The sequence below is a fragment of the Chiloscyllium plagiosum genome, chromosome 11 (genome assembly GCF_004010195.1).
Source record: "Chiloscyllium plagiosum isolate BGI_BamShark_2017 chromosome 11, ASM401019v2, whole genome shotgun sequence".
Lineage (NCBI taxonomy): Eukaryota > Metazoa > Chordata > Chondrichthyes > Orectolobiformes > Hemiscylliidae > Chiloscyllium > Chiloscyllium plagiosum.
This window is the reverse complement of record NC_057720.1, coordinates 18,430,038-18,442,100: the sequence shown is the minus strand read 5'-3', so window position 1 is coordinate 18,442,100 and position 12,063 is coordinate 18,430,038. Positions and strand designations below refer to the sequence as shown.

Genomic DNA, 12,063 nt, shown 5'->3' with positions numbered 1-12,063 from the left:
GCAGGGACTACAACAGGATGTGTAATATGATTAAGAACTCTTGGTGTAGGGCCCCATTCAGAAAGGGGTAGTAAAACGGAATGTAGTCATAGTGGGGACAGATTAGTTAGGATAGCTAAATAAGGGGGATAGATACTGTTCTCTGAAACGGAGAGGGTGAGTCCTAAGACTGTCCAGTGGCAGGGTTAAGGACATCTCATCCAAACTGAAGAAAAACTTAAAAGTGGGAGGGGAAGGATCCAGTTGTTCTGGTTCATGTGGATACCAACGATACAGGGATCTAAGGGGCAACTTTTTCACACAGAGCATGGTGCATGCATGGAATGAGCTGCTAGAGGAAGCTGGCATGATTACAACATTTAAAAGGCATGTGGTTGGATATATGAATAAGAAGGATTTAGAGGGTTATGGGCCAAGTGCTAGCAAGTGAGACTAGATTATTTTAGGGTATCTAGTAGGGATAGAGGTGTTGAACAGAAGGGTCTGTTCCGTGCTGTACATCTGTATGACTATATGACATGCATCCCTTTACTAGCTCAAGTTATGGCAGTTACCTAATGTGGAAAATATGTCTAAGTGTTGCTTCTGCAGAAGTCAGGTACTCAGAAGTCATAAAGACTCAGTGTGCAGAAGTGGTAAGACCCAGTGTTGCATCATCAAAAGTAATAAGACTCAGCTATCAAGGGGAGTTGCACGCTAACAACAGGCCACAGACAGATGTGGTAAGCCGATTAGATTAGCAGCTGCACAGAGCAATACAACTGTCACATACGAGGTAAAAGGGGAGGTACAGGGAGCCTCATAGAAAACTGTATAAATGTGAAATAATATTATTCAGAAGTGTGCCGACTTTGTGGTCACCCGGGCTTGCAAGAACGTATGAATAAAGACTACTTCGGAATTTGACTCGGACTAAAATTATTTGGCAGTGAACTTCGTTTCTCACACCTAATTCAGACAGTGTTAGGGGAGAAAGTGAGGACTGCAGATGCTGGAGATCAGAGTCAAAAAGTGTGGTGCTGGAAAAGCACAGCCGGTCAGGCAGCATCTGAGGAGCAGGATAGTCAACGTTTGGAGCATAAACTGGAATATGATTCCGGATGAAGAATTTATGCTCGAAACGTCGACTCTCCTGCTACCTGACCAGCTGTGCTTTTCCAGCGCCACACTTTTTGACTCATCAAGCCTTACAGCAGATATTTGAATGCACAACCTCTCAGGTGAATGTAAAAGATCGTGTGGAACTACAGGTATTTAGAAGAGCAGAGTTATTATTACTGCCTGGTCCAATATTTGTCTACCAATTCCAAAACACAGCAGAAACAGATTTTCTGGCACTATAGTATTTTCGTTTGTGAGAGCTTACTGTGTTCAGATTGGATGCTCTATTTCTTATACCACCACAGTGACAAACCTCAAAAGTACTTGCTCATTGGCTTATAAAGTGATTTGGAAACGCTTGCTGGTCGTGAAAGGCGCCACATAAACGTGTGTTGTCACCTTTCGCAGCTGTTAAAATCTAATTTTAAATACGTACGAATATTCCTTGCGCTGACTCAAAACTCGTGGCAATATTACGTAATTGAAAAGGGGGTGGGGAGAAGATTTTTCGCTGCGTGTACACTTCGTTACATCGAAAAATTCCGTCGGCTAAATTCTGTCTAGCGGATTGGCCGTTTTCCAGAAGCTGTTGCGCCTTTAACAGAAGCGGTTGGAGTCGCTTGGAAGCGCAAATGACGCCTTCAAACAAAACCGGGGTAAAGGGAGGAGGAGGAGGAGGAGAGACCGTGGGACAAATGAAGTCTAAACCCTACAAGGTGTGGTCGCTGATGTGTGTGGGTTGGAGTCAGGCGGCTGTGAAGTGTTGGACGGTGTGAGCAAAGGGAAAAAGAGACACAGGAGAGTGGATGCGCTCTATTACCATGGCGAGGGGATTGCTTTCCTGGGCCTCTTTGAGGAAGATCTGTGGCAGCCACTACTACATTCAGGTAAGGTTAGACCGACGTATATGAACAACATATCCCCGAATTACATGCTTAAATGGAAAGCGCAAGCTGAATCTGGGAAAGTGGAAGTCTTGAAAAAAAACCTACTGGTCGTTTTTTTTTGAAAATGTGAAAACGGTCAAGCGGCACAATCACGTGACCTGCCTCTATCCCGCCGGCGGCTCGCGCTCTCCATGGAGACCCCTGGAGTCAGTGAATGAATGAATGAACGAACGGCTGTGGCGCAGTGGGAGGAGAGCAACCTTCACATACTCTCACCTTTGCGATGGATTGACAATGTGTTCTTTGCACACTTGGTGTGTGCAGAGAAAATACCCTTGGTGTGCGCGCATCACCGGTGTGACCAGTCTCAAGTGTCCCTGTTTACATGAATTTATGTATGAAAATGTTAGTTATCTTTGCACCTTTTCTTGACATAAGAATTTTCTCTCTCTATTAAAAGTCTGTGAATTTTCATTTTCCTGCGGTAGGTATATAATGCATGAATGAATGAATATGGATTTGTGCTGAAAATAATGTGGCTTGCGGTCTTTGCAGTTAGATTGCAGCACACTCCATTTTATGGAGTCTACTGATGATCTGTGTGAAATTAACCTAGATTTTTCTGTTTTACGACTTGTCTTCGATTTCCTTAAAATATACTTCGTTTCTTTAATTTCATTTAGTTGTTAGCGAGTTCATTTGGTTATTTCTTTGAACTGGTTAGACGCCAGATTGCATTAAAGTGCGATGTTTCCCCAAAAAGGGATTTGAATCATTATGGCACAATGTTGTAAACCCTGAAGGGGTGACGCACTTCTAACTATGAAATGTTCGTAGCAAAGATAGGTCTCTGTTGCTATGCCGTGATTTAATTTTTCTGTCAGTTCATTTTGCAAAAAATATTCAAACAGATTGTAGAATGATAATCCACATTGGTCTTGCCTTAAGCCAAAGGGGAAAAAAAGGGCTAGGATTGAACCTGAAATCTTGTTTCCCGTTCACGGTCCCAGCCTGTGGAGGAAACCTCAGATTTAGTTTGAGCCCCGGACCGTGCTTCAGATACAATACCAGAAAAGTCCTGAATGGCCCTCTTTCAGTTAAATTCTTTTTACTTGGATTCCTGTTGCTGATGAAGCATTACTGGGTTTTTTTTTGTTTGCAAATGTGCATTTACTGGTAAATATAAAATTGGACTCATCTGTGGGGTGAATAGAGTGGTAATATTTACAGTTACGCTGACCTATAAATAATGACCAATAAACAAGTGTGGCGCTGGAAAAGCATAGCCAGTCAGGCAGCATCCTATGAGCAGGAGAGTCAAGCATCAATAATGTGGGCAGGCCCGAGGGGGCTGAGAGATAAATGGGAGGGGAGTTGGGCTGGGAAAAGGTAGCTGGGAATGCAATAGGTAGCTTGAGGTGGGGGCTGATAAGGTGGAGTGGATAGATGGGCAGGAAAATGGACAGTTCAAGTGTGTGGTACTGAGTTGGAGGATTGGATCTGGGATAAGGTGAGAAGAGATGAGGAAACTGGTGAAAATGACACTGATTCCGTGTGGTTGGAGGGTCCCAAGGTGGAAGATGAGGCGTTCTTCCTCCAGGTGTCGGGTGGCTAGAGTTTGGTGTTGGAGGAGGCCAAAGACTTGCATGTCCTTGATGGAGGGGGAGTTGAAGTGGTCGGCCACAGGACAGAGGGGTTGTTTAGTGCGTGTGTCCTGGAGATGTTCTCTGAAAGTTGGCATTCAACAAGTTGGTGTCCTGTCTCCTGAATGTCAAGGAGGCCACATCAAGAGCAATGGGTAAATAATAAAAATTATTATTATTATATTATTATTATTTAAAAATTGGCTGCTGCATTACTACAGTTCAATGGTGATTATGTTTCAAAAGTATTTTATCTGACTATAAAGTGCCTTGGGACATCCTGAGGTGTATGAAAAATGCCATGTAAAAGCATTCTGTTCCAATCTGAGGCCAATACCGTTTTTAAAAGTAAACTCAAATTTCCAGTTCATAGCTGAAAGGATAGCATGTCAATGTTCTATATGCTTACTGTAACCAAAAATGAAAAGCACTATTGACTAAACACTGCCTTTGGAGGCAACTAACTAAAAACTTTGAATACAGAATGCAACATCTACCCACTCTGGCAGAACCGAAAAACACATTTCCCAGGCGTATGTTATTCTGTACTTTAAGAGACATTGAATTGTTAATTCAGGCCAAAGTCATTGTTGAATCTCAAGGATTTATTTCTGTTCTTTTAATTTTCTCAACCTATTTCTAACTGTAAGTGTCTTGCACTCAGAAATTATCGCAGACTTTCCTAATGCAAGCTAGGCAACTCTTCCAAGTTGATTCTAAATCCTCAGAATTCTTGATTATAAGGCAAGAGAAATGGAAGGTACAAAGTGAAAAGTTCATTTAGAGAGTTGATGCAGACACAATGGGCTGAAGGGCTTCCTTTTACACAGTAGTAATTCTATGATTCTGGGTTTTTTTTCCCCTCTCTCTGTTTAGCATTTGTCTTTACACTCATTCCAGTGCAGTGAGCTATGAGGTTTTTAGTCTCTGGTTGCTCTTTTAATTTCGGTACCTTGGCAGACTAACATCTTTGAGTTTTCAGGGTTGTTTTCTTCCCCTCTTAAATTCAATTTCTATAACTTTGTGTATTCAGGTAGAGATTCTGTCTAGCTATCTTTTGAAAATGCAATTATTTCAGCTTGTATCTAAATGGATAGTTTAAAGCACAATCCAACATTCTTAACACTTTCATTTGGTAGTTTGGTTATGTGGATGATTCAACTTTATTAATTTTTGTGGGCATTATTTTGAAATATTGTGACGATGCCTGGTTTATTTATCTAATTTCATGGTTAATGAGGAAAAGGCACCATGGGGGGGGAATTGAAACTTCTTTTTGAACTATCTTTGCAGTTGTTTTGTATTTGGATTTTTTTTTAATTTGGAGAAAACCTGCTATATTACAAGCTGCTTAGTTCACGCATCTACTTCTGAAACATGTTTGCTTCAAGATCAGGTGCAATGTAATTGTTCCTTTGGAAGAGTTACTGAAAATTTTTTTCAGTAACTTGTACTTCTTGACTAGACTGTGGGTGTGCTAAGATCCCAGAGATAACCATGCATGATTATTGACCTGGCCACATTTATCTTTAAGAATAACCACAATTGGCCAGAAAGTATATGTTGAGAGACCTTAGGGCAGATACTTGTTATCCTATATTAAATTCACAAGAGAATATGGATCCAGATCCCACCAAGGCAGTTGATGAACTTAATAAATCTCGTCATGACTCACTAGCACCCTGGAAATCAACTCCGTGTTTCCAAAGCCATTATGAAAGTTAGTTTGTAAAAGAAACATACAGAACACCCAAACTACCAGATTTTTCAGACCCAGGTTTCTGTACTTTGCAGACCGATTGATGGTTCTTCTGGTCTGACCAGCTTCTCATTGTCTTGCGTACAGTCCAATCTAGTCAACTACCTGACATTTAATCATGTAGTGATTGACAAAGATCCTCTGCCTGTCAATGAGAATTGCTTCCTCATCCTCAATCCAATCACCTTCACTCGTACACAAACTCTCTGCTCTAGTTTGTTTGTGTAGCTGCAATGTGTCCTCCATAGGTATCAAATACTTCACCCCTAGGTTTCAAAATAGTTTGTCTTCTTTTCTGTCTACAGTCCAAAATCACAAATAAAAGACGCTATCTTTCATTTCTAGAATAGAAAGCTGACCTGGGGTGAATCTGTGATCATTGATTTGTGTTTTTTTTTAAAAAACCATGTGGTTCATGAGCATCCTTTTTTTTGGGGGAAGGAATTGAGCTATCCTTACCTCGTCTGGCCTACAAATGTCACCAGATGCACTGCAACTTACTTGGCTGTTAGACATCTTCGCTGAGCAAGTCATTCATTTAAAAGATAATTATAGATAAGCAACAATCTGGTCTTTATAAAATGCAACCTTTTAAACTCATAATTTTAACTAAATATTTTCTTAAAACCCAGTCATGAGATATCTGTAATCTTGAGCTCTGTGACCTGTAGTTAAAGTTTATGGTAGTAGGGCATGATGGTTTGGGTGGCAATGTCAGAAAGTCCTATTGATTATAAGTATAGCAGCCACACCACACCAGTAGGGGAGGAGTGGAATCTTAAGTGTGTCAATAGGACTTTCTTTCTTTGTTGTTTGGCTGGATAGACCAGAGTTGCAATATGAAAAAAATGGAAGTCTAAATGTTTTGTAAGTCCACGTAATTGTGATTATGACATTAATGTATCTTTTGAATGTCATTTTGTATTTTAACTGTTTGTGATTCACCAGATCGTAACGAATAAAGAGTTAGAGGACAATCTGGCACAAAATCTGTTGTGGGGCAACATGCTGCAAAACATGGTGTTAAGGAATACTGAATGAAATTAATCAGTGCTACAGGCTCCTTCGTATATTGAAAGGGCTGCTTGGAAACCCATTTCTGTCCCAGCATTCAAACTGTTTGTATTTTCCAACAAATACATTAAGGACAAAAGGGTAACTAGGGAGAGAATAGGGCCCCTCAAAGATCAGTATTTTGCATCAGTATTTACTGTGGAAAAGGATATGGAAGATATAGAATGGAGGGAAATAGATGGTGACATCCTGCAAAATGTCCAGATTACAGAGGAGGAAGTGATGGATGTCTTGAAACGGTTAAAGGTGGATAAATCCCCAGGACCTGATCAGGTGTACCCTAGAACTCTGTGGGAAGCGAGAGAAGTGATTGCTGGGCCTCTTGCTGAGCTATTTGTATTATCGATAGTCCCAGGTGAGGTGCTGGAAGACTAGAGGTTGGCTAACATGGTGCCACTGTTTAAGAAGGGTGGTAAGGACAGCCCCGGGAACTATAGACCATTGAGCCTGACGTCAGTGGTGGGCAAGTTGTTGGAGGGAATCCTGAGAGACACGATGTACATGTATTTGGAAAGACAAGGACTGATTTTAGGATAGTCAATATGGCTTTGTGCATGGAAAATCATGTCTCACAAACTTGATTGAGTGTTTTGAAGAAAGTACCAAAGAAGATTGAGGGCAGAGCAGTAGATGTGATCTATATGGACTTCAGTAAGGTGTTTGACAAGGTTCCCCATGGGAGACTGGTTAGCAAGGTTAGATCTCACGGAATACAGGGAGAACTAGCCATTTGGATACAGAACTGGCTCAAAGGTAGAAGACAGAGGGTGGTGGTGGAGGGTTGTTTTTCAGACTGGAGGCCTGTGACCAGTGGAGTGCCACAAGGATCGGTGCTGGGTCCACTACTTTTTGTCATTTACACAAATTATTTGGATGTGAGCATAAGAGGTACAGTTAGTAAGTTTGCAGATGACACCAAAATTGGAGGTGTAGTGGACAGCGAAGAGGGTTACCTCAGATTACAACAGGATCTGGACCAGATGGGCCAATGGGCTGAGAAGTGGCAGATGGAGTTTAATTCAGATAAATGCGAGGTGTTGCATTTTGGGAAAGCAAATCTTAGCAGGGCTTATACACTTAATGGTAAGGTCCTAGGGAGTGTTGCTGAACAAGAGACTTTGGAGTGCAGGTTCATAGCTCCTTGAAAGTGGAGTCACAGGTAGATAGGATAGTGAAGAAGGCGTTTGGTATGCTTTCCTTTATTGGTTAGAGTATTGAATACAGGAGTTGGGAGGTCATGTTGTGGCTGTATAGGACATCGGTAAGGCCACTGTTGGAATATTGCGTGCAGTTCTGGTCTCCTTCCTACCAGAAAGATGTTATGAAACTTGAAAGGGTTCAGAAAAGATTTCCAATAATGTAGCCAGGGTTGGAGGATCTGAGCTACTGGGAGAGGCTGAACAAGCTGGGGCTGTTTTCCCTGGAGCGTCGGAGGCTGAGGGGTGACCTTTAGAGGTTTACAAAATTGAGGGGCATAATAGGATACATAGACAACGTCTTTTCACTGGGGTGGGGGAGTCCCGAACTAGAGGGCATAGGTTTCGGGTGGGAGGGGAAAGATATAAAGAGACCTAAGGGGCAACTTTTTCACGCAGAGGGTGGTACGTGTATGGAATAAGCTGCCAGAGGATGTGGTGGAGGCTGGTACAATTGCAACATTTAAGAGACATTTGGATAAGTATACGAATAGGAAGGGTTTGAAGGGATATGGGCCGGGTGCTGGCAGGTGGGACTAGATTGGGTTTGGATATCTGGTCGGCATGGACGGGTTGAACCGAAGGGTCTGTTTCCATGCTGTACATCTGACGTTAAGCATATGCATGTAAAACTTAAAAATGCATCAATTTGTTTATGTGCAAATAACCATCTCAATTTTTCAACTTGTCTTAGGAAGACATTGTGGGAAGTGAAGGAATAGATAGAAAGCAACTCTTGACATTGGGAAGTAGGATAAAATTTAGAGCAGCGGAGTTGGAAAATATTTCTAGCTACCTGTGTAGTGGTAGAAACTCTTCAAATAGCAGTTTATAGTTGATTTGGTTGTAAATTTCAAATGAGATGTGTGAACAAAAAGGTTTTGAGAGATATTGAGTTCAGCGTACGTGGAGTCAATCATTAACTAGCCATCATTTAAGTGAATATTGGAATAGGCTTTTGGGGCTAAATAGTCTTTGTTCCTAATGCACTGGATCATTTAGTACTGGTCAAATATTTGTATTCAAGTCTTCAGTATTTTATTTAAATTGAGACCACTGTCTTAGAATTATTTTTTGTACTAGAGCTTTTAACTAGAACCTGTAAAATATCAATATTAATCAGTAGTACTGTTGCCTTTTCTATGGATTTGATTTTGTAGTAACAAGGACAAATCTGAAAATAACAGACTGCAATAAATTTGTATTTTTTAATTTGTTCACAGCATGTGAACATCACTTGCTAGGCCAGCATTTATTGCCTAAAGGATAGATTAGGGTACTTCAATAATATAAAGTTTATACTTGCTATCTGAAAAAGAATGATACTTAGCTGATGTGCATGATTATAAACTGGACTTAATTGCAATCATATCTTACATGTAACAAAACTCAAAGAGCAGCTGAAATGAAAAACAGATTGGAGATGCTGAAGAAGGGTCACTGGACCCAAAAGGTTGACTCTGCTTTCCCTGCAAATGCTGCCAGACGTGCAGAATTTCTCTAGCATTTTGTTTTTGCTCTACTTTATTTGCTCTGACCTGGTTATTAATTATCAATGAACCCAGTTTCTAATTGAGACTTCTACTTTCCATTCCATTTTACTTGCCTAGCAATAGCTATATCTTAAAAATAACTGGGCTGTGAAGTGATTTTTGGGGTGTCTTCTGCACGCTGAGTTATTTTGTTCTCTAGTCAGTGTCCTTTCTCTTTTATTTTGTTTCTGTCCTCACGATTGATATAGACAGCATCTGGGAGAATTTCAATTTTGGTCAGGTATTTGTGACAGGGTAAGTAAGTCTTTTTCACCCATATCATTCCTGAATGGTATGCACCAGCACACAGTACCAGAAATCATTTGTACAATGCTGATGCTCCTTGGAAAGAGGAAGTTAGTGTAAATGACTAAGCGCTGCAATAAGGAGTATATTTAACTATATATCAGATCAAGTTTATTGTATCATAAAATCCCTAGAGTATTGAAATAGGCCATTCATCCCATTTGAGTCCACCCCTAGAGCATCCTACCCAGAGTCAGTCACCCATCACTTCCTCTCCCCTCCCCTTAACTTGTCTTTGTAATCCTGCACTTCCCAAGGCTAATCCACCTAGCCTGCACATCTTTGGACTATGGGAGGAAACTGTTCGGGTATTCCCCAGGAGCTTAGTTATCAGAGGATGGAATCGAACCCAGGTCCCTGGTGCTGTGAGACAGCAGTGCTAATTACTGAACCACCATGCCCCATATATATCATACTTTGGGAAGGATCTGAATGCAGATGAGATTCAAAAATGGTTCTAGGGATGATGAACTTCACTTGTGACAATAGCTTGGAAGGCTGAGAATGTTTTCCTTGGGAGAAGAGAGCTGAAGGGAGGGTTTTTTAAATAGAAGATTTCAAAATCGATACAGGTCTGAACACAATGGATTAAAGAAACTGTTCCTGCTCAAAATAGAATAAAAAATCAGAGGGTCTATGTTCTACAGACACACTTTTAAAATCTTTGGCAAAAAAAAGCAAATGTGAGAACTTTGACACCACATGGTTCAGGTTTGCAATGCACTACCTGGAATCGTGGCGGAAGAAAGTTTGTTTTTATTGAAGCATTCAAGAGGACATTGTGTCAATTTAAGTAATCATCTCGTGCAGGATTATGAAAGAAGGCAGGAGTTTTGTATTAAGTCAAAATCCACCATGCAAAATGATGGACAGATGGTCTTCTGAACAGTAATAATCTGATTCTGAAACTTTTTTACAGATGAACAGCATACATGTTTTATAGTAACTTCAGCTGATTTTAATAAATGCAGCTTTTTGAGAACTATTGTGACAATTTCTAGTTGATCCTGGTAATATAGATTTGTAAATATCTATATTAAGTTGAGCCTTCTCTCAGACATCTGGTTTAAACTACAATAAAATTCCCTTCAGGATAAAGGATCATTTTGTTGATTGAATTATATGCCCATAAGTTTTAAATAGCACCATTCAAGTTCATGTACAATCCTTGCCATGTTTCTCGGAGAACATGCAGTGCCTTGACTTGTATTACGATACATTCTTCCGTTTAGGACATGTACGTTATGTGACACATTTTTAGCAAATTCTATTGTATGCTGTGAATCTCTGTAGACTGAAAAGAAGTGAATTGGAGTACAATAAGTTTGACAATTTACTATTCAGCCCAAGAGACCTGAGTGCTCTGGAAATTAAATAATAGGCAGTTGGTTACTGAGAGCAAGTGAAAATAAGTGATCCTGTAGCAATCTACAGCCACAATTCAAATTGGGTTTGTCAGGCAAGTGGGATTCCATCAGATGGTTGAGAGAGTGATATTGTCAGGGAATGATGCATGCTTCACTAACTGATCAATTGTTTTTAATTAGGTTTTGGTTACAGTGTTAATCAACAGATTATTTATTGCTTTATCCTTGCTGTATGCTTTGTATATTTGCAAAGCTCCAATAGTACTTCCAAGGAAGTAATAGTTGTAAAATACTTTGAGGAAGTAATACACCACTTGTGTTTCCCTTGAAGTTGTGTACACACATCAAGCATCATGATTTCTACTTCCAGAAAACCCCAGCGCACAGGGATCTCATGAGTTTTGCACAGGATGAAAAAATGTTCAAGGGGATGCTGCCATGCCCAGTGTATAGTACCTGATCAACAGAAGCCAATCTGGTGCCATGGAAAAACTTGGCAACCACAGAAGTAACTTCCTCTGCCTCCACACTTAATTCCAATTTGTTCACAAGGTATGAGCATTTATTACCCGTCCCTAATTGCCCAAAGGGCAGCTGAGAGTCAACCACGTTACAGTGAATCTCGAGTCATGTCAGCCAGACCAGATAAGGATGTTAAGCTTGAAATGTGTTGCTGGAAAAGCGCAGCAGGTCAGGCAGCATCCAAGGAGCAGGAGAATCGACGTTTCGAGCATGAGCCCTTCTCCTGTTCCTTGGATGCTGCCTGACCTGTGCTTTTCCAGCAACACATTTTCAGCTCTGATCTCCAGCACCTGCAGTCCTCACCTTTCTCCAAGAAGAATGTTAAGCTTCTTTCCTTTAAAGACAGTGAACTGGGTGGGACTTCTTTCCCCTGACAAATCAACAACAGTTTTGTGGTCGTTATTTAACTCTTAATTCCAGCTTTTTTTTAAAATTGAATTCAGATTCCACCATCTGCTGTAGGATGATTTGAACCTGGGTTCCCAGAACGTTACCTGGATTTCTGCATTAATATTCTAGCAATAATATCACAAGACCATCCCCATCCCGCTTGAAAGAAGCTAACAACATCCTGGATTTTCCAGCGGCATGGATTTACAGGCCTACTTGCAGCCTCACCAGTAGCAAAATGACATCCCATACTATAAGATGAAACGAGTACAGGGTGAAACTGCTT

The 12,063-nt window shown here is 40.7% G+C and overlaps 1 protein-coding gene across 1 annotated transcript in view; it reads left to right on the top strand.

Moving 5' to 3' along the window:
* The first annotated feature begins 1,463 nt into the window (after positions 1 to 1,463).
* The window catches only part of LOC122554179 (divergent protein kinase domain 1A-like), a 55,030-nt gene continuing 44,430 nt past the window's right edge, over positions 1,464 to 12,063 (top strand). The window contains exon 1 of the mRNA XM_043698810.1: positions 1,464 to 1,988. Coding sequence (XP_043554745.1) covers positions 1,908 to 1,988 — 81 coding nt within the window. The 5' untranslated portion in view covers positions 1,464 to 1,907. The remainder of the gene's footprint in view (positions 1,989 to 12,063) is intronic.